This window comes from Manacus candei, unplaced genomic scaffold (assembly GCF_025592945.1).
Source record: "Manacus candei isolate 608988 ecotype Guabito, Panama unplaced genomic scaffold, ASM2559294v1 h1tg000014l, whole genome shotgun sequence".
NCBI lineage: Eukaryota > Metazoa > Chordata > Aves > Passeriformes > Pipridae > Manacus > Manacus candei.
In genome coordinates this window covers 43629014-43651521 of record NW_026138062.1, presented here as the reverse complement: position 1 = coordinate 43651521, position 22508 = coordinate 43629014, and the positions used below count along the sequence as shown (strand labels likewise).

At 42.0% G+C, this 22508-nt stretch overlaps 2 protein-coding genes across 6 annotated transcripts; one reads left to right on the top strand and one right to left on the bottom strand.

Annotated features, from left to right (window-relative positions):
- The first annotated feature begins 60 nt into the window (after positions 1-60).
- On the top strand, positions 61-12843 carry MED17 (mediator complex subunit 17). The gene is made up of 12 exons (XM_051780351.1): positions 61-549; positions 868-1034; positions 1414-1633; positions 2690-2826; positions 2925-3009; positions 4117-4269; positions 5095-5225; positions 6259-6443; positions 6966-7103; positions 8068-8185; positions 9426-9585; positions 11472-12843. The coding sequence occupies exons 1-12, from the start codon at positions 318-320 to the stop codon at positions 11675-11677; spliced, it is 1932 nt and encodes a 643-aa protein (XP_051636311.1). The 5' UTR covers positions 61-317; the 3' UTR covers positions 11678-12843.
- VSTM5 (V-set and transmembrane domain containing 5) lies at positions 8101-21825 on the bottom strand. 5 transcript variants are annotated; one of them, XM_051780367.1, is made up of 7 exons: positions 21587-21602; positions 21110-21206; positions 18337-18666; positions 18101-18238; positions 16400-16524; positions 15109-15226; positions 11444-11554 (listed from the first exon to the last, which is right to left on the bottom strand). In XM_051780367.1, exons 2-5 carry the CDS (start codon positions 21186-21188, stop codon positions 16481-16483), a joined length of 591 nt encoding a protein of 196 aa, XP_051636327.1. In that variant the 5' UTR covers positions 21189-21206; positions 21587-21602; the 3' UTR covers positions 11444-11554; positions 15109-15226; positions 16400-16480. The 5 variants fall into 5 exon arrangements, with proteins under 5 accessions (XP_051636323.1, XP_051636327.1, XP_051636322.1 ...); XM_051780362.1 differs by lacking the exon at positions 21110-21206 and having other exon boundaries at positions 21587-21825; XM_051780366.1 differs by having other exon boundaries at positions 21110-21626.
- Between the last annotated feature and the right edge of the window lie 683 nt (positions 21826-22508).

The following is a 22508-nucleotide window of genomic DNA, read 5'->3' as shown; positions in this document are numbered from 1 at the left end:
ATTGCAATGTTATTGTATATTTTCCTGATGTTTGGTTGAGCTTCCTGCGTGGTCATAGCTAACGAGGGGGAACCAGAGGTGAAATTATGTTTAGAACGGGTCATTAAACCAACTTCTGGTCAAAAATAACGCTGTGAAAGAACAGCTTCAGCAGCTCAGGGCAGCAATATCCCCGACCGTCCCCTCAGGGCGCTGGCGCCGCCCCTTCCCGCGCATCTCCGGAAAGGGCCGAGCCCCCCCGGCGCTGGCCCCGCCCCTTCGCTCCCACGCGGCGCCGGCCCCGCCCCTGCGGGCGGGAGGGCGGGGGTCGGTCCAAGATGGCGGGAGTGCCGGCCGTGCGCATCAGCATCGAGTCGGCGTGCGAGAAGCAAGTGCAGGAGGTGGGGCTGGATGGCAGCGAAACCTACCTCCAGCCGCTTTCCATGTCCCAGAACCTGGCGCGCCTGGCGCAGCGCATCGACTTCAGCCAGGGCTCTGGCTCCGAGGAGGACGAGCCGGGCTCGGCGGGCCGCGCCTGGACTGAACCGGGCGAGGCGGAGGATGAAGAAGGTGAGGAGGGGCGGCGGGGCCCACGGCCCGGGCTCTCCTGCGGGATGGAGCTAGTGTAGGCCCGCCCAGCTGTGGCGGTGGCCGGCCTGCAGCCCCGCCGGTGCTTGGGCCTGGCCTGCCTTCCCCCTGGGATTCCCACGGTTGGCTGTGGATCAGGTTAGGATAGTCATGACCGAGTCTCTGCAAGTTGCAGTGGAAAAGGATAGCTCCAGATACGTCATGTTATATTTCATGCCGTTATGGTCTCTTCGTGGTTTAAGAATGAGTCTTAAACCATATCTTTTTAAAGTCCTTTGTTTTCTCTTTCTTTATTTTTAGGGTTGGTAAAGTTTCAGCCATCCCTCTGGCCTTGGGATTCAGTGAGGAACAACTTAAGAAGTGCCCTGACTGAGATGTGCGTGTTGTATGACGTCCTTAGCATTGTGAAGGATAAAAAGTTCATGACTCTAGATCCAGTCGTGCAGGATCCCCTTCCCCCAAAGCAGGTATGTTGTACCTAAGTTATGCCCTTCGTGTAGCTTGATACTAAAGATTTTATTTTGGTGGATTTTTTTCATGTGTGATGTGTACAAGACTTTGTAAAACTTTCCTTGCTCTAGGACAGTGCTTTGTGGGTCAGGGTAAGGCTGGGAATGGGAGGTGAGGCCAATTTCAGAGGCCTCTTTGCTGAAGTTCTAAATCAAAATGCTACCTGTGACTGTATAATGCTGATATGAAAGTAATTCCAAATCAGTGGATATCCAGCAGTAACAACTTATCAATTGCTGTCAGTTAGTTTCCATTAATAATAATAAAGAATGAATTTTTTGAGAATTCAGGTGCAAGTATCTCTGTATCTTTTTTTTTTTTTGGTGTTGTTACCAGAATCCTCAGTTTCTACAGTTGATTTCAAAAAAGAAGTCATTAGCTGGAGCAGCTCAAATCCTATTGAAAGGTGCAGAAAGATTATCCAAATCGGTTGCAGAAAACCAGGAAAACAAGCGACAAAGAGACTTCAACTCTGAACTGCTGAGACTGAGACAACACTGGAAGCTGAGAAAAGTGGGAGACAAAATTCTTGGTGATCTGAGCTACAGAAGTGCAGGTAAACAGTAGGGTCTTTTTCACAAGAATGTATATGTTATGAAATTTGCTTTTTGTAACTGGAAAAACCAGATAGAATATCTAATAATAGATTATTTCAATATAAGTTTATTATAATTTTGAGAGGATTATAAAGCTTCTGTTTGATTATCAGGAAAAATATATTGCCATCCTCAACCTAGAAAGTACTTTTAAAGGCTCACTGTGTAGGATTTTAGTAAGGATTTCTTTACGGAAACAATTTGGCATTGACAATCTAGTTGATCAGTTGACAGGGAGACCTTGTTAAGTCTTTGGCTTTTATCTACATTTGGTCTCTAAAGCATTTAAAAAAAGATGAGAAGTGTGTTACATTTTCTTCTGAGTGAAGATCATAGAATATCTCGAGTTGGAAGGGATTATCAAGTCTAACTCCCTGCTCCTCAGAATTCAGACTAAATAAAACTAAACCATGTGACTAAAGGTTGTCATCAAAGATAGATTTATTATACCTATTATTCCTACACTTGAGAGACATGATACTGAGAATATGCCTTATTTCATGGATAAGACAGTAAGAGACGGTGACCAGAGAGACCAGGGTTTTAAAGGCCGTGATGGAGTGCCAAAGTGAATACAGAATCCCATGGAATTTAAGATATAGCTACAAAGCAGGCATCAGAACTGGGTGTGTTGGGTTTCTGTTGTCATCACTGAAGGAGGGGAAGGACAAATTTGGGGTTGTTCATGTTTCTTTTATTTTTCCTCTTTGCTTGCATCTATTGACACCATTTTGAAACAGTTGGTTTTCCCTCGTAATTATTAAATACTCCATGCTAATTTACTGTAAAACATTACATGTCGCATACTGGAGGACTGAGATACTGATGTGCTGAAATTAGCTTTCTAATTTATCTGGGTTTTTTTAAGAAGTCATTGAGAAATATGAGTCAAGTGCACCCCTGGAGGTTTGGAGACTTGGAAATACATATTCTTCCAAAATAAAGGAACGAGGTTTTTTTTATTTGCAGAAGGTGCTTTATGTTTAGTATGTATGTCTTTGCCCTTCTTTTCTCAGGCTCTCTTTTTCTTCATCATGGCACATTTGAGGTGATAAAGAACACTGACATTGACCTGGATAAAAAGATACCTGAGGATTACTGTCCTTTGGATGTTCAAATTCCAAGTGATTTAGAGGGATCAGCGTATATCAAGGTTTGTCAGAGAAACTGTAATAACGTAGCATGAGTTTTGTTTCGGTATGTGTATGCTTGCAACAGAACAAACACCAAATAATGTTCTCTCTTGCCTAGGTTTCTATTCAGAAACAAGCTCCAGACATTGGTGACCTCGGGACAGTCAATCTCTTTAAAAGACCCTTGCCAAAATCAAAACCAGGTATGTTGTTTTGTGAGCATGTTCTCAAAGAACTGGGTTTGAGTATGATGCTTGTTTGAAAATCATAGCATATAGCTTAGGAGAAGAGTGAACAAGAATATCCTCATTTAAACTGAAATTTTCTGTTTAGGTGCTGCTTGGGCTTTGAAAACGTGATGCTTTCAAAGCACACTCCTTCAGTTTTTCAGATGTTTATTCAGTTCTGAAACAAAAGTATGGGAGTTGTATTTCAAGTATTCTGGAGCACCTTCTGTTAGTCATTAAAACTTTGAGCACATCACCAAAATCAATCCAAGGTATTGTGTTTCGGCCAGTTACATCCCATAGTTCAGCTGAACTGTATGACTGTTCACTCTTAACTTTGCCCAAAATGCATTACTTGTGTCTATGGCTCATATGTTTTATCTGGATCTGAAACTGTGATGGCAATCTGTGCGTTAATTACTGACAGCCCACCTGGCAGAGAGTAGATTGATTCATTTGATACATGCTGGTATTTGAAGTTGTAAACTATTGGGATTAAAAATTCATCCTTTACTCTTTGGGGTTAAAAATAAACTGGCAGGATTTCATTTCACAGTGGTCTGTGACACAGATGCTCATGCTGTCCGGAACATAGAGAGAGTGCTGTACTATGGAAGTGTTTCATATGGTACTCAGGATACATTATAGAGCTTGTGTACTTACACCAGAATCTCCCAAGAATTTTGGGCCTATAAATCCTGTGAAAGCACATACACGAACTGAATATTATTTGATAGTTCGTTATAGAGTGAATTTAATAAAGCTGGAAGTATCATTGAAAGTAAATTGCAACTTAGGAAGCAGAGGTTCCTAAGCAGAGTTCACAAAAGGCCTGGGAGCGTAATACGTGGTTCCAGAAGGGCCTTTCACATATATGTTAAATTGAATGAAAATGCATTAGTGTTACCTTAAAGTGCTTGCTTAATTGAGATAAAATTCTGATAATACTCAGTTTGGCTATAAGGTACTGACTGCTTTATCTTAGCAATTTTGCCTAGCCTACTGCACAGTGTCTGGTATCTGAAAAGAAAGGTGGCTTCTCTTTACTCTTTTCTTCTGGAAACGTTGATTTGTATTTTTCAGGTTCTCCACACTGGCAGACAAAGTTGGAGACTGCGCAGAATGTTCTTTTGTGTAAAGAAATTTTTGCCCAGCTGTCACGAGAAGCTGTTCAAATTAAATCACAGATTCCTCACATTGTTGTGAAAAATCAGATAATTTCCCAGCCTTTCCCAGGTAGGAAACTTTCCAAGACTTTTTAGCAATTATTTGCTTAAACATGAATTGAAATTCCCGATTGACGTGACCTTTTTTAATGCTCTGTTCTTAAAAAACAGACTCCTTGGTTTTCAGAGGTTTTGAAAAACAGAATTTCACAGAGTTAGAATTTTGTTTACTAATTATAGAAAAATTCAACTTATGTGCTTTAGTTTCTAATTTACTCTGTTTTCCTTTGTGGTTATGTTTTTTGTCAGCAGCACTTAGAACTGTCCACTGTAATGCCATGTGCACATGCCAGTTTGGAGCTGTGCATAGGTCATTGCTCCTGGATTGCACACAAGTGAAATTTAAGGCTTGAGTTAATGGGTCTTCAGAAGAACAAAGGCTAAAGCTCTTCAATGAGGATAATTAAACAGCATGAGGGTGGCTCTGAGTCAGCTGCTGAATCCTCTGTTCTTACAGGGGGTACACAACTGATTGTATCATGTGAAGAATATATTTCTGGATTGCTTAAAATGTGCATGATGGTAAATCATTCCTTCTTTGGGGAAGGAATGGGGTCCTGAGGACTTTTCTTTTTGTGTGGGATTGAGTCATAGAAATTGGTGAGAAATGCAGCTAGTGAGTTCATAGCTGGCCTGTCAACACATCAGTGAGTAGCAAGTCTTACTTGCCTTTGGTGCTGTGCTCTCCACCATCATTCTTTGATTTTTCTCTGATACGGTGAATTCTCGTTGTTAAACTACTCCTATAAAGCGTGAAGAAAAGTAGTTCTCAGTAGCAACCTTGACAATTGTCAGTGCTCTCTTTTGGTTTTTTCTTCCCATCTGTTTTGTACAGGTTTGCAGTTGTCTATCTCTCTGTGCCACTCTTCCAATGACAAAAAGTCACAAAAGGCTGCTTCTGAGAAACAGAATCCAGAGGATCATCTCTATGTTCTGGAACATAATTTGCATCAACTTATCAGAGAGGTAATAAATGCATTTATGGTCAAACACTGAACAGTTTTTGGGCATTTGTTCAGTCTTTTGCCTGGTGTGCGGCACTGATGTAACAGCCGAGTGCCGCTAGAGGCCAGTCTCTTCCCATCCATTTGTGTAAGGCAGCCTTTTGTGACACCCACACTCGGTTTCAATGGGTGTGGGTGGTTCAGTAGTTCCACTTCATGCTTTCATGGAATGCTAGTTCTTTACTTAACCTCAGGCCTGGCTGCTCACTTCAGAATAGTCATGCAAAGCTTTTCCACTAGAGCTCATCAGTCTCCCTTTTTGCATTGTGTCTGATTAATGCTTGGCAAGCACTGTAAGGGAGCATCTAGTCAGACTGTATCCCCATGAAGGAAGAACAATCAATTATTGTAATAGCTTTGCTTCTTTTAAGATCCACTTCTCTGCTTCAGTGTTTAATATTCTTGTATAATCTAGCAGAATGACCTAGGGTAGAAGGTTGAGGTTGCGTCTGTTCAGGAAAGGAGCGCAATTTTGCATGTCTGAGCAGAGTTGAAACCATATTCCACTGAGTGTTCATCTCTTAGAGCATGGCTCTGCAAGTCATGCAGCCATGTGGAATAGTCCAGTGTTTTAAATGCTGATTTAGGTTTCATGGAGCTTTGGCTCAGTGCCCAGCTCTGCTGTGAATTTCCTTTCTTTACTTTGGACAGGTTGCTAAAACTTTTTGTACCTCAGTTTTTTTTTCCTCTACAATGCTTCCTTTGTTTTTACTTGACCATTCTTTCTGTCTCCAGAGATGTATTAAAGGCATGGTTCCAAATTTTGGTTAGCTAGCACTTTTCAAAAAGAAAAAAAAATCACTTTCCATAAGTTTTGAAAGACACACATAAAGTTGGCTTTAAAATGCTGTCAGGTTTCTAAAGTTAAAATGTTGCACTGTTGAAAATATGTAAACTTAAAAAACCTGATGTGAAGCAGCATATTGTATATGTAGTATTTCTTGCAGATACATTATTTGGTCACTTCATTTTGTAACATCTGTTGTTTGTTTCAGTGTCACAAGCAAACCCTGAGCTCGACAGTAATGCCACATCCTGCTAGTGCACCTTTTGGCCATAAGAGAATGAGACTTGCAGGACCCCAGGCTTTTGATAAAAATGATATCAGTTGTCTACAGTCGAATGAAGGACTTCTGGAAAAGATAATAAAACAGGCAAAACATATCTTTCTGAGACGCAGGTAGGTCACATGCTCTTCTTGTTTAAAGTTACAATAAAACATACCATTAAGTAGAATGCAATTGATCTTTTTTAAGTGTTCTTAAAATTAGGCTCTGTTTCCTTCACAGTTAAAATAGTCTTTATTTGCAAGTACTAAGAAACAATAATATACAATAAAATATGAGCAAACAACACTCAGCTAGTAAAAAAAAAAGTCAGATTTTTTTGAGATTGCTGTGACAGTTAGGACATACGCTGCTGATAATTGTCCCTACTTATCTTAAACTGCATAAAATATCTTTTTCCATATTCTTTGCAATGCGATAGTTGATACTGAGTAATACCGCTTTAATATGGCTGCTGAATGCTTGAGAGATGTACATAATAAACAAGTGGCCTTCATTAGCACCAGAATGGTGCTGAAATAGAGCTTTGATCCACATGGTTCCCTTAAATGGAATAACCTGCTCAGTTCCTTTAAACAAGAGAACAGCACAAACTGTCTAGATCACTGTGTGTGGGATGTGGCTTTATCTTCTAGAACTGCTCGAACCATTGACAGTCTGGCGAGTCGCATTGAGGATCCTCAGATTCAGGCTCACTGGTCCAATATAAATGATGTTTATGAATCCAGTGTTAAAGTTCTAATAACTTCTCAAGGATATGAGCAGATCTGCAAGTAAGTATGAGAATGCATGTCTCTTTTTACTGGTAGAAGCATGCAGCAGAGAATGTGTATCCAAGTTGTGCTTTAAAGGTTTAGATTCTTCTCAGACAGAGAAGTAGGAGTCCATTATTTGTGTGTGTCTGTTTGTCTGAGTTGTGGGGTGAGCAGCCACCCTAAGAAAACTCTTCACCCACTTTGCACTTTAATGAAGAAATGTATTACATCTTTAATTAGCACAGTTTCCTTTCAAAGAAGAAAATAGAAATGAGAGTGGCCATTTAAGGGGGGGGATTTACTTTTGGTAGAGATGACTGAATACAAAGTATCATTTGATATGCTGGATTCTAAACTTCCAGGCTCCTTATGGAAAGCTAATTAGTCCTCAGTCCTAGCTTGGTTGTATAGGTACTGAAATGTGGAATTCATGTAATTTATGCAATTAGTTATGCACATTGGTATCAAAATAAGTAATGTCGTATTCCAGAAACAAATGTCTGGATGCTGACCAGCAGTAAATTAACTAATGCATTGACAGTGGTTTTTTACATTTGGAGCAGTGTTCTGTGTGCACAGTGTGGGGGAAACTGCTGTCACTGGTGCAATTGCCAGTCTTGGTTCCAGAATGCATATGCTTCCCAAGTCTTGGCTGTAGTATAGAACACACCATTTTCCCTGCACCTCTGGAAGGAAACTTCGGCAACAGTGGCAGGCAGGGAACTATGAGGCTTCCTTGACCTGAACAAGCAGTGGGACAGGTCTGGGAACATGCCACAGAGTATGTCCCCTGCAGTATAGAGGGAGCTGTTGTGGTGAGTGATGAAACTGAAATGGTTGGAGTTGCTGTCACATTCCGTAGGCTTTGCACCATCCATCTTAAGAGTTCTTGTCAGTGACTGGGGGGATTCTGTGTTCTTAGTTTCCTGTTTCCTTTAGTGTTGTAGTGCATTTTGAATAAATATGCCTCTTATCTTCAAAGATCCATTCAGCTACAGCTGAACATTGGAGTTGAACAAATCAGAGTTGTGCATAGAGACGGAAGAGTTATTACATTGTCCCATCAAGAGCAAGAACTGCAGGATTTCCTTTTATCTCAGGTAGACTCATACACATTATTCTTCCCTTTCTTGTACTGTTTGAAAAACAGAAGAATCTCACCTTTATCTGTATAGAAAATGTTTAAAAACTTCAAATAAAGATAGTGAAAATGGGAAGGTGGATTACTGAATTTTCACTATGTTTGTATAGTGACTTCAGCAACTGCTACTAAAATGTAATGCCAGTTTTTACTAAGGTCAGTAGTAATAATGATTTTTCCCTCCCATTTAAAATACATTTCTTTATGCTGCTCATTATGGTAGAAGCAAGTCAGTGAGACTCATAACAAACAGTAAGGTATCCTATATGTGAAACTTACTGTAACCAAGTTCTTAATGAGCCCACAATTACTGTCATTTCAACATTGTCTGTTAGTGCTCACTTTGCATCATTCATTACTAAATCAGCTGATATTTGAATGAACTGTATTTACTTAATTGCTTAGAACAAGCTGCTGGTTTTATTCAGAAGCAACAATCTCCCTACTATGCATTATAAATAGTCAAAATACAGGTCTTTAATAATAGTGGTTGGCCTGTTGCAGTTATATAAAACTCCACGACACAGAAAACAGGTTGAAACAGATTCTGCTGAGGGCATGTCTTTTTGGTCAAGTGTTGTCAGACTTGTTCACAGAGAACTGCTGAACAGTGCTAGATAGTTCCTTGTTACAAGTGTTAAGTCATAATACAGAAAAACAGTAGCATTTAAACTCCTAAGCTGTTAAAGCTCAGTGCTTACACTTGAGCATTAATGGAGATAATCATGGATACGAGAACCTCAGCTTTTTTTTTCTGAATTGTTTCTTCTGATACTTTTAAGATTTTTATATATTTTACAGCAGAAGTCTTGTTTTTATTCACAGACAGAATTGTTTAAAAATCCCGTTTGAATCCCTTGAATTAGTTTTTGAGACCTAAATACAGGTATTTCTAAATTGAAAGCAATATTTAAATAAATTGCATAAACCCATATACCTATGAAAAATTCATCTAATTGAAAAATACAGTGGTCTCCTCTATCTGCAGAGGAAGTAGTCTAAATTCAAATAACACAAAGCTCTACCAGCATACATGTAAAAAATAAAAAAGTTCCTTTTAAAGTAGAGAACTTAAAATACAAAGTCACTTTTATAAATAACTATTGTATAGAAGAAAAAAGGCTTGGTAAACCCAGTAAGCAATTCTTCCTGTGGTATGCAAATACTGAACAGAAGGCGAACCTCTTGTTATCTTTCAGATGTCACAGCACCAAGTCCATGCAGTTCAGCAGCTTGCAAAAGTTATGGGATGGCACGTGCTGAGTTTCAGTAATCATGTTGGTCTGGGGCCAGTGGAGAGTATTGGCAATGCATCAGCAATAACTGTAGCATCACCAAATGGAGACTATGCCATTTCAGGTAGTATTTCTATTGCAAACGCATGCCAAGTCATAGAATTCTTAAGTGAGATCTACAGGCTTTACAAGTCTCTTTCTGAGATTTTTTTGTGGAGCATTTTGCTATAAATTGGTACTATTCTATACAAGTGTACAGACTATTTCTTTTGTGTATGGAATTGACATCTGCATAGAATCAATACTTTCCTCAGGAATCCACTTAATATAAACTTGATTTAATTTACACAAGTTTGAAAATATTTCTGACAGTTAGCATAAAAACAGGAGATTACAGAAACCATCATGACACTGAAGGAAGGGGAAAAGGTAAACAACAGGATCACAACTCTGGACTTAAGGAGAAGAGAGTTTGGTCTCTTCAGGGATCTTTGTGAAAGAATCTTACAGGATATGATCCTGTGGGATGGAAAGAAGAGGAGTTCAAGAGAGCTGGTTGTTTATTTTTTTCAAGGATGACTTCTTTCAAGCTCAAGAATGGTCATACCTATGTTCTGGCAGTTTTGCAAAGGTGACAGAAAATCTGTGTGCATGAACAGGGAGCTCATGACTGAACTTATGACAATAGAAAAGAAGCTGCAAGAGATTATAAGCCTGACCTGGGAGAGAGAGAGAGAGAGAGGCTGTCCAAGCATGCATTGACAAGGATAGGAAAGCTAAGGTCCTGAGGGGTGTACAGGGCAACAAGAAAAGTTTGAGCAGGTACGACAGCAGCAAAGGGAAGATTAGGGAAAATGTGGGACTCCTTTCAAATGGGCAGAGGACCTGGTGGCACGGGACATGAAGAAGGCCAAGGTACTCAGTACCTTCTTTACTTTGGTCTTAAGACTGGCCTTTAGGAATGGGTCTATGAGACCCATGGGAAATTTTGGAGCAAAGACAGCCTCAGTAGCAGAGGAGCAAGCTAGAGAGAGAGAACCTTTGAACAAACTTAGACATTGACAAGTTCACGGGACTAGGTGGGATATATCCATGAGTGCTGAGGGAGCTGATTGATGTCATTTGTAAGGCCACTCCTGATCATCTTGAAAAGGCCGTGGTGATCAGGAAGGATTCCTGAGGACTGGAAGAAGGTAGATGTCACATCCTATACTCAAGAAGGAGAATGTGGGGGAACTACAGTCTGATCAGTTTCATTGCATTACTGGGAAGATAAGGGGGGAAAAACCGGTCCCAGAAGTTTTCAAACATATTCCATAGAAGGTGGTGACTGAGAGTAATTGGCATCAATTTATGAAGGAGAAATTATGTTCAATCAGCCTTACACTCATCTGTAGAAGGCTGGCTTGGTAAATGAGGGGAAAGCTAAGTGTTGCCTCCCTAACTGCTATTTAAAAAGCCAACACACACCACTACCCAGCATCAAAACACAGAAATGCATCCAACCAACAAAACACCACCACCCCTCCACCAGTCCTGCAGAATTTTGAGATTAAAAACAATAGCTATGCTAGTGACTTTGTCCCTGTCCATTTGAGATAAATGCACTAGAAACAATACATTTTTGCTCACATTTTTCAAAGAATAGTTGGAATACATGCAAGGAAAGAATGAGCATAATAACCTTTGCCCTTCCTGGTATCATTAGGGAAAAAGAAATGTGGTTATAAGGTATATGTGTGGGGGTTTTATCAAATGTATCTCTGGTTTAATCTAACCAGAATTAGATCCAGTTAAACAGTTAGTGCTAAAGCAACAAAATCGTAGGGAACTGGGAGAGAGAGAAAATTAAAAGAAAAAGCTTTTTATAAAAAAAAAGAATTTTCCTTGTTTGCTTTCAGCATGCTTGGAATTGAGTAGGAGTAATGTATAGTATACACAAGAAAGAATATTTAATAGGAGGAATTTGTACAGTGTAAAAATGCTCATTAAAATCTCTGTTCATTGCAGTACGTAACGGTCCGGAAAGTGGCAGCAAAGTTATGGTTCAGTTCCCACGGAGTCAGTGCAAGGATCTCCCAAAAGGCGATGTACTGCAAGACAGCAAGTGGAATCATCTCCGAGGGCCATTCAAGGAAGTTCAGTGGAATAAAATGGAAGGGCGTAACTTTGTGTATAAAATGGAACTGCTCATGGCTGCCCTAACTCCCTGCTAATGATGCCTCGGCCTCTCTGTGGGGGCTTTGAATAGTCTCTGTGCAGCAATCACTGCCCCTGCAGCAAAGGGAAATGGAAGCTATGGGCCAATACAAGAAAGCAAAACCAAATTTATTTCCTGTACAGATATGTCCATTGTGGAGTTTGTAATAAAACTTTTTTCAATGGCATATAAAATACATATAATTTTTTGAAAAAGTTCTGCTCAGCTGTATCTTTGCTGATTGCTCTGTCCAGAGTAACAAATCTGAGTAACGTATTTTTTGTTTATAAAATTAAATTCAGTGTTCCTTTTACTACATGAAAGGTGTCTGCTTGGAATCATTCCCTTTCCTCTCATGCCCTTATTTTTTTCAGTAGATCTTTGCAAGTATTTTTGAAAGATTAAAAATATTAGAACTGAATTGGGCTCTCAGTGGGCCTTTTAGTGGTTTATACCACAGAATCTGGCTATCCCTGTGGATGCTAATGGCCTTGTTTGATGAGAAGTGGGACAACAGTAGAAGCAGAGCTTCTGTGTCAAGAATTGAAGCTAAACAATACTTAAGATCAAGGTAACGTCTTCACTGTGTGGCATTCTTGAGTTGGATTGTTTGTACATTGATGGGGATTCTGGGTGACCCATTTATTTTTGAGAAATATATTTACTTGGCAGTTTGTTTAAGTTGAGAGTGTTACAAAGTCACAGCTTGTGTTTTCTGTCTCTCTTTTTTGCAAGAATATAGAGGAAAGGTCTTACTCTGCTTGCAAAATTCTGATAATTTGAGTTTGTGAGTGATTTGTGTAAATTAATGTCTGGATAGAAGGTGGTAACTCTCATGCAGTAAACCTTGGATCTCCACACGTGCTGCTGGGTTTTTATCCTGCACTCTCAATGATTATTGTCCAGGGAAACAATAATATCCTCCTGAATATCGGCTCTTGAGTTCTTTCAAAATAAAAAAAGTCATGGTTTTGATGGTTTTGGTTTGGTAGTTGTAGCCTTGAAGCTTCTAGTAAGGTGTTAACAAAGCTTTTATTTTGTTTGGTACTTAATTGCTAAAGGTCTTTTTGAAACCTGTCTGTATGAACTGGTTCAGATTCATTTCCATGTTGTGTTATGAGGTGTGTGTATATATGTACATATATATGAGAATTTCTTGCACATAAACATGTTTGAATTGAACATCATACTTCTATGATGACAGTTATTATTTTGTTATACTCTCAGGTAATAAAGAATAGTTTTGGGAAATACATATTAAGCAACTGCTCGTGGCAAGCTGCTGCTCAGTGTGTATCCAAAGCAGCTCTTGTAGTTCTCTTGATGTTTGCCAGCATGGAGCATCTTGTTTCAGTTCCTGGATGTACTGGCTTCTGTGTAACTAATCTGTGAGAGAGAAATGGTTTTCCTTTCAGGTTCTGATGAGTTGCCCAAGACAACTGATGAAAATGAAAAATACTAGTAGAAAATAGTCTCCTGATCTTCTTGAAAAATGGGTGAATCTTATTTAACACCCATCATGTCACGTCCTGTATTGCTGGGCTAATAGACACTGCACCACTACAGGCAGGGAGGACTTTTGTTTCTTGGTGAACAGTTCAGCCAACAGCCTGATGCATCCAACTGTATGAGGCTGTTTTGACTCCTGCCAACACAACAGATCTTTCCTTACTAATAATTAGAAGATGAGTCTATGAAACTTGAACATGTCTTTACACTTCACTGTTGTTAACCTAAATTGACAGGTCTGCATGTAGTGACAGCCTTTTCATTAGGGAAGTTCTTCATTACCATGTAATCAGATCACTATGGAGCTATTAGAATCTCAGGGTTGCAGGACTTGTCTCCTGAAAAGAAATAACGGATGCAAGAGGACATCTAATGTGTTGTGGAAGTGCAAGCACTGCATGTTAGCAGTGAAAACATTTGTCAAGACTTCCACGTCTAGCTGAAAAAATAAGAATAATAACAACAACAACAACAAAAGAATTCTTAGAGACCTGGAGCATCTGTATTTTAGTGTTGAATATATAGAGATTCCTAATTTTAATGGAAAACAGACTGATTAGGCCTCTAACAGAGGGACAGTCTTGAAAATTGGTAGTGCATCTTTGAATATGAGATGAAGACAGAGAATGATTAGGACCTTTACTACTGATTGCCAAAGCAATCTTGTGAACTTGAACATCTCTTTAATTAGTTTAAAAGTAAAATGCCTTAACCCGTTTGATCATCTAGAATGCTCTAAATGTTAAATTCGCTGGTGTTCTGCAGGGAGTAACAATAGCTATTAGTTTCTGAACTTCCACTGTAACAACTTGCCATGAGGCTTTAGATGCTCCAGAGTAGCAAGAAACTGCTACAGACAGCTTAGTCTCACCTCCTGTACATAAAATAATACTGGCATTAATAATGCATATTGACAAACGTAATTTTCAGAAAAATGTTAATATTTTATAAAAGACCCTACATGTGTACGGTAAGGATGTTAAATTCTGGGTAAGATTTGTGAGTGAGGAATTGTCTATAAGGAAAGCTGTACATAGGCTAACTGTACTGGATGTCATCAGTGAATGTTGAGTCCCTGTTGTTCATCTGGGATATTACTGCCTAAAAGCGAGGTTAGCACCACGGTCAACAGCCAAGAATAGGTGCCTGAAGTTGCAGTGACTTTGGCCAAGCTAAGAGAGGTAGAACAACTGTGCCAGGTGGAAACTTGTTACTGCTGTTGTAGTACATCTTAAACTGAAGAATTTTAAGTGGTCGTTTCCTACTTTCATCCTAGCTCTCAAATATTGTAGTTTACAAGTGTGCCTACAATCACAGCAATGCACTTGAATGACAATTATTCATGTCTGGATGTGTTTCCTGACTTCCTTTGGCAATTGGAGTGTTCAGGGCAATGTTAGCAGATAATAATGGTGTTAAATGCACGCTGCACTTTTTGTACTTTCTAAATAAGTCTGGCAGAGCACCTACTTCATATTCAGTTCAGCCTAATAACTTCACATTCAAATTCTAAGATTTAGGGAATAAAAAAATATGGAATAGATAAACAGAAAAAAACCCAATAATGTTTTCCATATGCTATAAGTATACTTCACCAAGTACTTCAAGCTTGGTGATTGAAACAGATGCACTTAAGAGTTTCTCTGTTGTCAAAGCTTAGTGCACTCAAAGATACTTTAGATTGGTAATACACGTTTAAAACAGAAAATTAGAACAAACTGTCAGTCATCTGTGCTGTATCTAAGATCTTTAAAATTTAATTTCTTCCCTTTTTTGACCTGTTCTCCTAAATGCAGGAAAGAACAAACAGCTGAATCTAGTACCTGAATTTATGAGTGGGAGAGATGCCCTTGTACTACAAATGTCCAGTTCAATCTGGGGATGACTTAAAGGTATTGTGTACAGGGTGCTTTGGAAAAAAGCTTGTTTGACACCTACCTGCATCGTTTTTCACTTGGTGAGAAATTCTCTGAGAGTTTTTCCAAATGGAACCCATAGTACCTCTGCACCTGGTCATCCTAGTCCCTGACCAGAGGGGAAGCTCTGTCAGTCTGTCCTGTAAAAGGTTTTTGCAAACAAGTGAGACAAAGAGTGAGAGAGGTTGTAGGAACACTTTGACTCAAACAGCCGCGTGGCAATCTACAGGCACAGACTAGCCCATGGTCTCTTATATTTTCAAAGTTTATTTCACACTGCAAAATTCTCATTACAAAAGCAAAACAAAATAACTTGAAGCTTGGTCAGTTTACTGCTTTCTCACTGACAAACGCAAATGTTATGCCACCTGCAACAGATCTGCAGGTGGAGGATCGCATTAAGTGCAATATGCACATTCAAGAAAGCATTAGTTGGATCACTTCATGTTTTTCTTTGAACATAGGGAAAGCAAAGGTGGCTTCTCAACAAGAGCAATTTCAGAACTGTATTTGTAAATACTAAATTTCAAAGTAATGCTGTTCTAACTTTTCTTCTCAGACTGTTTGTCGCTGGGCTAAGTTTGCAAAGGACTGGACACCTTTCACAACAAAACTGTTTAGTACTTTGCCACCTCACTGGTGCGGTGTATCAGTATTTTGTGACCCCTCATATCTTTGTAGACAGCGTCCTCTTTAGTGCCTGCACAGGCTTCCTTGTATAACCACCTGCTCTAGTAATGTCATAAAATGTGTGTTAATATCCATTCCGGGGCAGTGTAAACAATTGCAAACATAAGCGGGAGAACTTTGACCAGCTCGGCATTCTTTCCAAGTCAGTTTTGTCTTATGAAAAATTACAGTTTGTCTTCAGAGCTTCAGAAAGTTCCTTCCACCTGAAAGTAGCAGCATAGCTGCAATAAACAGGATTCAATGCTTGCAATTAATTTTTAATGTAATACTGTAATTAGATATTAAATTTATTATGTTGAAGAATGCTAATGACCACTCTGTCTTAATAGGAGACTTGCTGTATCCAAAATACAGGTGTCCTTCAAGACCATGATAATTTCCTTTATGGGTTGGTCTTAGAGGCTTGGTTGCTTGGTTGGCTGGTTGTTTTTAAGAGTGGTAGAAGCTGTAGATTTTATTAGTTAGCCACAAAAACGTGTTCATGCTTAGCATGAAAGCATTCTCTTTTTTAATGTGACCTTGTCTAGCAGAACCGAAAACTTAACAGGTCAAAACAGCTCCATCAGACACTGCTGATTTAATTGCAAGTCAGGATGTTTCTGCAGTAGTCACAAACATTTTACCTTCTAGGTTTGTTCTTGCTTTCTTGGTCAGTATTTTCTCCTGAGGTAGAATCGTTATTTTTGCTATGATACAGTCCTTGGCTAACACTCAATGGTTTCCAATTCAATCTCTTCCGTTGTACTTGCTGTAAATAAAAGCATATTGTTATTGATTGGCAAATGGATTGGAAGGCCAGTGTTCCAAAATTATATGTGTTGTGCTAATAGCTGAGATATTTTGAAATTTTTAATATTAGCTCAAGCCTGCTCATCTACAGTTAGGTTTTAAATACATCTTTTCAAAATATTTAACTGCATAAAGAGGCCGTCACAATCTTTAAGGTGACACCAGTTTCTTCCAGTACAAGGCTAAAGGCACTATGAAAACCTAAGTCCACAGGGCCCATCCTTATACCTCTCTTCATAACTTCTGAAAGGAGGGCTCTTCTAAGGTGGAATTGGGGCAGAAGTTAGGTCCTTGCTTTGGACCATGTTCTGGGAGATGACACAAGTTTCTGGAACTGTGGTTTTCCTGAACTCTGCCGAATAACTGTATTCAATTCAGCTCTGTAGAAAGATTAGCTTTAACTGGAGGAAGAGGCTTTATCCCAACAAAAGCCTATATTTTCTGGCATGATAGGAAAATTTTCAGTAGCTACAGAACCTTGTGAATGGTGTGTGTACCATGAAAACAGTAGCAGCCCTTAAGAGCTGTATGTGAGTGACAGAAGGGAATAGGCAGCTCAAGCCAAATTAATTTCTTCTTTTATCAGGTTTTGCAGAGTTGACACAAAGTCTGGGCCATGAGGCTTAGGATGCTCGAGTATCTGTTGGTCTAGTAAAATCCTGATAGCTATGCTGCTTGTTGTAATGTAAAAGCTTAAGCAGCACTCATTAGAGAAGAAATACAGACCTATTACCTACAGGGCAAGAAACCACTAGTGGATCTGCACTTACAAAGTATGGAGGTAAACATCTGGAATGTTTTGAAGTTGTAAAAGAAACCTCCCATTCCAAGGATGCACCTAAAGAGCTTGATCCCAGGTCCATAGAGTGGCACCTTGTCTTGCTGCCTGGGCCAAATATCCCTGGCGGTGGCTTGGAAATTTCTTCTCTAATATGTGAATGTTCCCTTCAGTGCAGCCCTCATGTTCCCTTGACCTGCTTTTCATGACTGTTGTATTCGGTGTGTGTCAGGAGTCTGGTTTTGATATTAGTCAGTGTTTGTTGCAGTCTGCAACAGGATCAAAGGTGAGGACAGATGAAGGGGGGCGTTGAGAGGAGTGGGAGAGGTGCAGTCCTTCATGAACTGAGGTGAGGGCCACTCCCAAGGGCTGTTTGATTATTTTCCCCTAGGACATACTCTTCTGGTGTGAACTCTGAAAGAATTGCTGATGCTCTTGACTTTGTCTCCTGCCCTCTGATAGGGGGGTTATTGCAGCTCTTGCCTTTTCTCCCCAGGTTTCGCAATCAGCAGTGTTGGTAAGTGTTTTATTATTTCTGATGTGAAATGTATGAGGTAGATGTCCTGTGGCTTGTTCTGCAACTAAACACCTGTTATTCAGTTGCCTCAGCTAGTAAAGAGTTAGAACAGGATAACTGATTTTGAGCCCTTCAGTCTTGTTTCTCAGTGTCCCTGTTTAGCACCCTTATGGCACAAATTTTAGGCTCAAACTTCAGACTTGAAACCCCTATACCTTGACTGCATTCTTAGAGAGATACCTGTGAGCTTGTGTGTCTTCTTCTGAAACAGATGCAGAGATTTATTACACAGCCACATGAAGCAGATCAGAATGGCAGATACTGCAGCGAGAAAGGCAAAGAGAACTGCTACAAAATGTAAATCTTCATAGATAATTTCTGTAGGGAGAATGGAAAAAAAAATATTATAAAATTGATTACAAACAGATTGGTATTTAAACACAGGGTAAAGCCAAGAAGTCCCATGTAGTTTGTACCGTAAACATTGACTATGATGGTGCCGTAGGCGTTGTTTCCATACTCCTCTGTTACAGTGACAAAATAGTAGCCAGCATCTCGCATGCCCACGTTGTGAAGCTGTATAGAGCCATTTTCAAAAGTAGTCACTCTGTCCTTGTAGACTGTGGATATGTTGACATAATTCCCAATTTTCCACTCAACGATGCTGGTGGTGCCCCAGCTTGACACATGCTTCCACTCAATGGTGGCAATGCCTCTGCAAGAGTATTCAACTGAGAGGAGGATGTTTTGTGCCACTGTTGCATTGATGTTGGGTTGTGGGACAACTAACGATACTCCTCCGGGAGCTGAAAGACAAAGGAGGGTGATGAGTGTGGAGGTGATGCTGCACCAACCATCCAGGGCAGGTTGGGACCTCTGGGTGTGATTCATCCTACCTATCTCAGTGGTCTGTTTTAAGAGAGGATAGATTATGCTTTGCAGTATCTCTTTATGCTTTGCAGTATCTCTTTATACATCCTTAAACACTAAATACACATTTGCAATTGGTGATAGCAAAAATGTTTCTACTATAGAGGATAAGTAATTGTGTGTGTTTAAATGTTTTCATACCCAAATCAAAAGGAACTTTGGAAGGGTCTTTTTGGATAAGGGAGCATAACATCTTCTGAAAACTGAGCAACACTTTTGTATTCATCGGTAACTGGCTTTCTTTTAAAATCCTGCATTTAGATGGAAAGTATAATTGTCATATCCAAGGTAACCTATTATATTAATTAATTACCATTCCCCAAAAGCAAGAACTGTAGTAGGCGTAAGTATGTGAAGACTCAGCAAGGACTTGGTCTTGTTTTCAGGATGTGTAATCAACATTTGAGACATGAGCTTCTTACAGGCAGCCAGTTATATGCCAGCACAGATAAACTGCATGTAATCAAAGGTACGCAGTTCCATGAGAAGCCAGGGACTTCATGTTCCTGATGATGTCCGGGCAAAAATGCACATTAAAGAATATTTAATTCTCATCTAGTTCCTCCTGATGTGATTACAGAGCTGTGAAACTGAACTGGCCACTTAGTTTAATGTGTAACAGCAATAATTTCTGCTTGCATGTGGGTGTTTCTGCATGAAGATTTGGATGAACACCAACATCTGAGTTTCAACTGGCATACATTTTTTCTTTTTATTAGTGGCATGTTTGAGACATTTGGCTAGAGGCTGAAATCCTGTTATCTCTCCACAAAAATCAAAGCAGACAAAAGGCAGATAAAGCACAGAGTAAGGCTGAAAGCCTTTTCCTGGTTTGGCTTGGAGCAGCTCACTTAGTCTCCTCTCTTGCTGTGGGAACAGCCTGACTGCAAGAGCAGAATGAAAAAGTAATGCTGACCTGCAAATGTCTGTAACCCAGTGAGGAGTGGGAATGAGACCCTTAGCTACACTGCAGGAGTGCAAAGCAGGACCCCTGGGGATGATCCTGGAGGTTCTGCAGAGTCCTCATAGATAAGAATGATTAAAAAAGGGAAAGAAAAAAATCTCCAAGGGAAAGAAATATATTTAAATATCTTAAATTAAGAACCCACCATGAGCAACCAGAAATGGAAGACATGGGTAAATTAATTACAAGCTGACTTCACTGTATTTGGGATATGTAGCAAAATTCACTAACTCTTCTGGTCAAGGTAAGGCAAGGAAGCTCGAGAAGCCATTTAGATTCCCAGGCCCTCACCTATGGGACCAGATAAGATCTAGGCTTTTCCCAAGATAACACTTTTGGGATTCTCCCTTCATGGGCTTTGTCATGATCATGCTGCCCAGTCACTCTGCAGGAACATCATCACACTTTCTGGGCAGCCCAGTGCATCCTCTGCTGTTCAGCCTGTGTGCAGGAGAGACTAACCAGAGCTGTGAAAAAGGGGTTTGTGCCAGCTACAGACACAGAACAGCCGGGAACCTCTGGTAATCGCTGCAAATTGTTCCAATTGTTTTCTGCTCCATGTGTTTATTTAAAGGCCTTTCCCACTGTTTCTGACCAGACAGGAGCTGAGTGTCTGCCCTCAGTGACTCTTTTTGTTTTGATAGAGGCATCTTTCCATTGAATTATTTGCAAACGTGTTCTGTCCCTATCCAGCATGCAAAGCTACAAAAGGCAGTGCAGTATTTAAGCATTCAAAAATATTTTTAATAGGCATTGTGCCTAGATCACCTGAACCGGTCTAATCCCAGCACAGCTGCACCAGGCTGGAGAGCAAACATCACACCCACCTGCAGGGCCCTTTGCATGCCGCTCTGCTCTGCTGCTTGCAAAACCAGACCCTTCACGCCCAATAAAACATGCACCCAGGAGAAGAGGGCACCGGTGCTGCTCAGAGCACAGTGAGTTTGCTGTCCTGGCATGCTGCTCTGCTCCGAATTATTTGCCTGGCCGAGTGTCAAAGGGGCAAGTGTGGCTCTGCGTACCAGACTGGCCATAGCTGGGGAGTGGGTGGGAAAGGGCTGGCAGTGAGGGGCCTTCACGCAGGAGCTCTAAACTGGGGGGACAGCTCTAAAACAAAGCTCTGAAACCCTTGGGACAGTTCCTCCACCCTTTGGTGTCCTGTTTGTGCATCACATCTGATGATGGAGTGTTGTGGCATGTCCAAAGCAAACTCTGGTGGCACGGACATCCCAGTCCCCAGGGGTGGGTGGGGTTGGCAGCAGTCTCCTCCAGCCCTAGCTGAAAGAGCGAGGATGGTTCTCTGAAAGTTGTCCCATCCCCACTCACCCATCCTGGGGTGCTGGGTTGGAACCCACCTTCTCTCCTCACCGCCGCGTTTCCCAGCGTGACCCGACGCCCTTCGGACTGGCTAACCGAGCTTGATTCCCCCTCCATGCCTTGTTCCCTCGGTTGCTGGAAAAGCAGGGGGCGAAGGGCGCGTCTCCCCCGCGGCCGCGGCTCCCGCCCGGGCGGCCGGCCTGCACCCCCGGGCCGGCCCCGCTAGGCTCCCCAGCTCCCTCCGAGCAGCAGGAGAGGGGACGAGCCTCCCCAGATTATGTACAGCCCGCAGAGAGTAGCGATGCCTGCCTGAGTCCCGGTATGTCCCGTCCCCAGCAGCTCCCGGGATCACGGCCGGGCCGGGAACAGCGCTGGCCGCGGGCGGGGGGCGGCGGGCGCTCTGCACCGCCCCGAACAGGTGCCGGGCGCTGGGGCCGAGCTAGGGTATCGCGGCGAGGAGGAGGAAAGGGGGGGGAAGGCAGCAGGGGGAGACAGGGACGGAGTCGGACACTTACTCTGCAGAGCCCACCCGGCGGCCAGGCAGAGGGTGACGGTCCCCACGACGACGCCCCGTCCGCGGCAGCCCTGCAGCGGTCTCATCAGCGAGAAGCCGATGCCCCAGGGGTGGCATTTAAGTGTCTGGGCCGGCCGGCGCGGCCCGCCCCCGGGGGTTGCCTGCCCCAGGCCTCTCCCTCGCTTCCCCTTCCACTTCTTCCTCCCCCTCCCTCCGCGGCGCCGGGGCTGCTCCCAGCTCCCCCCCGCACCGGCCCCAGGGCGCTCCCCCGCCTCACGCCCCGCGATCCTCCGATCCGCGCTGGAGATGCAATTGGTTGAGGAAGGGAAGGCACTGCCCGGCCGCCGGCCGTCGCCCAGCCGGGAAATGAGATTGGGCGGCCGCGGAGCCGCGCAGCCCTGCCCGGCCCTGACGCTACCCGCCGGAGCTGGGAGCCGAGAGCCGAGCCCGCGGTCGGGACACCCGGCCGAGGAGGCTGCTTTTGGGTATGACTGTGCATCTGAGCGGGAAATTTCTCTTCGAGGTGTTAAAAGTAACTTTATTGCCCTGAAGAGCCTGGTGATCTTGCAGGGAAGACGGTGGGACTGGGCATCAGCATCTCTGCCTCCAGGAGTCATCTTTGATGACCACGCTGGAAAATAAGATTCGTTCCCATCCCATCGTACCCAGCACATGTGCAGGTGCTCTCTCTCCCTTCATTGTCATCAGGCGAAGGTTCCCAGACTCCCTTGTCCTTCTTTCAGAAAAGCACAGGACAGTGGTAGTGGGAAGCGTGATTAGAAAACGTGAGAGTGTCCCAATCGTGAAATTCATCCTTGCTCAGAGGCAGCCTTATATATGGCTGCCAGAAGCCATATACATCCCCAGGAGAACCACTCCTCTGACCAGGGAAAGAGTTACACACCAGAACAGCCCTTTTGCAG

Excerpts from the sequence above, each read along its gene's own strand:
- MED17 (XM_051780351.1), top strand. The coding sequence starts at position 318 with ATGGCGGGAGTGCCGGCCGTGCGCATCAGCATCGAGTCGGCGTGCGAG. Across the intron at positions 550-867 it reads CGAGGCGGAGGATGAAGAAG|GGTTGGTAAAGTTTCAGCCA; the intron begins GTGAGGAGGGGC and ends CTTTATTTTTAG. Across the intron at positions 8,186-9,425 it reads AGGATTTCCTTTTATCTCAG|ATGTCACAGCACCAAGTCCA; the intron begins GTAGACTCATAC and ends GTTATCTTTCAG.
- VSTM5 (XM_051780362.1), bottom strand. The coding sequence starts at position 21,671 with ATGAGACCGCTGCAGGGCTGCCGCGGACGGGGCGTCGTCGTGGGGACC. Across the intron at positions 18,667-21,586 it reads CGCCGGGTGGGCTCTGCAGA|CTCCCGGAGGAGTATCGTTA; the intron begins GTAAGTGTCCGA and ends TTTGTCTTTCAG. Across the intron at positions 18,239-18,336 it reads CATCATAGTCAATGTTTACG|AAATTATCTATGAAGATTTA; the intron begins GTACAAACTACA and ends TTCTCCCTACAG.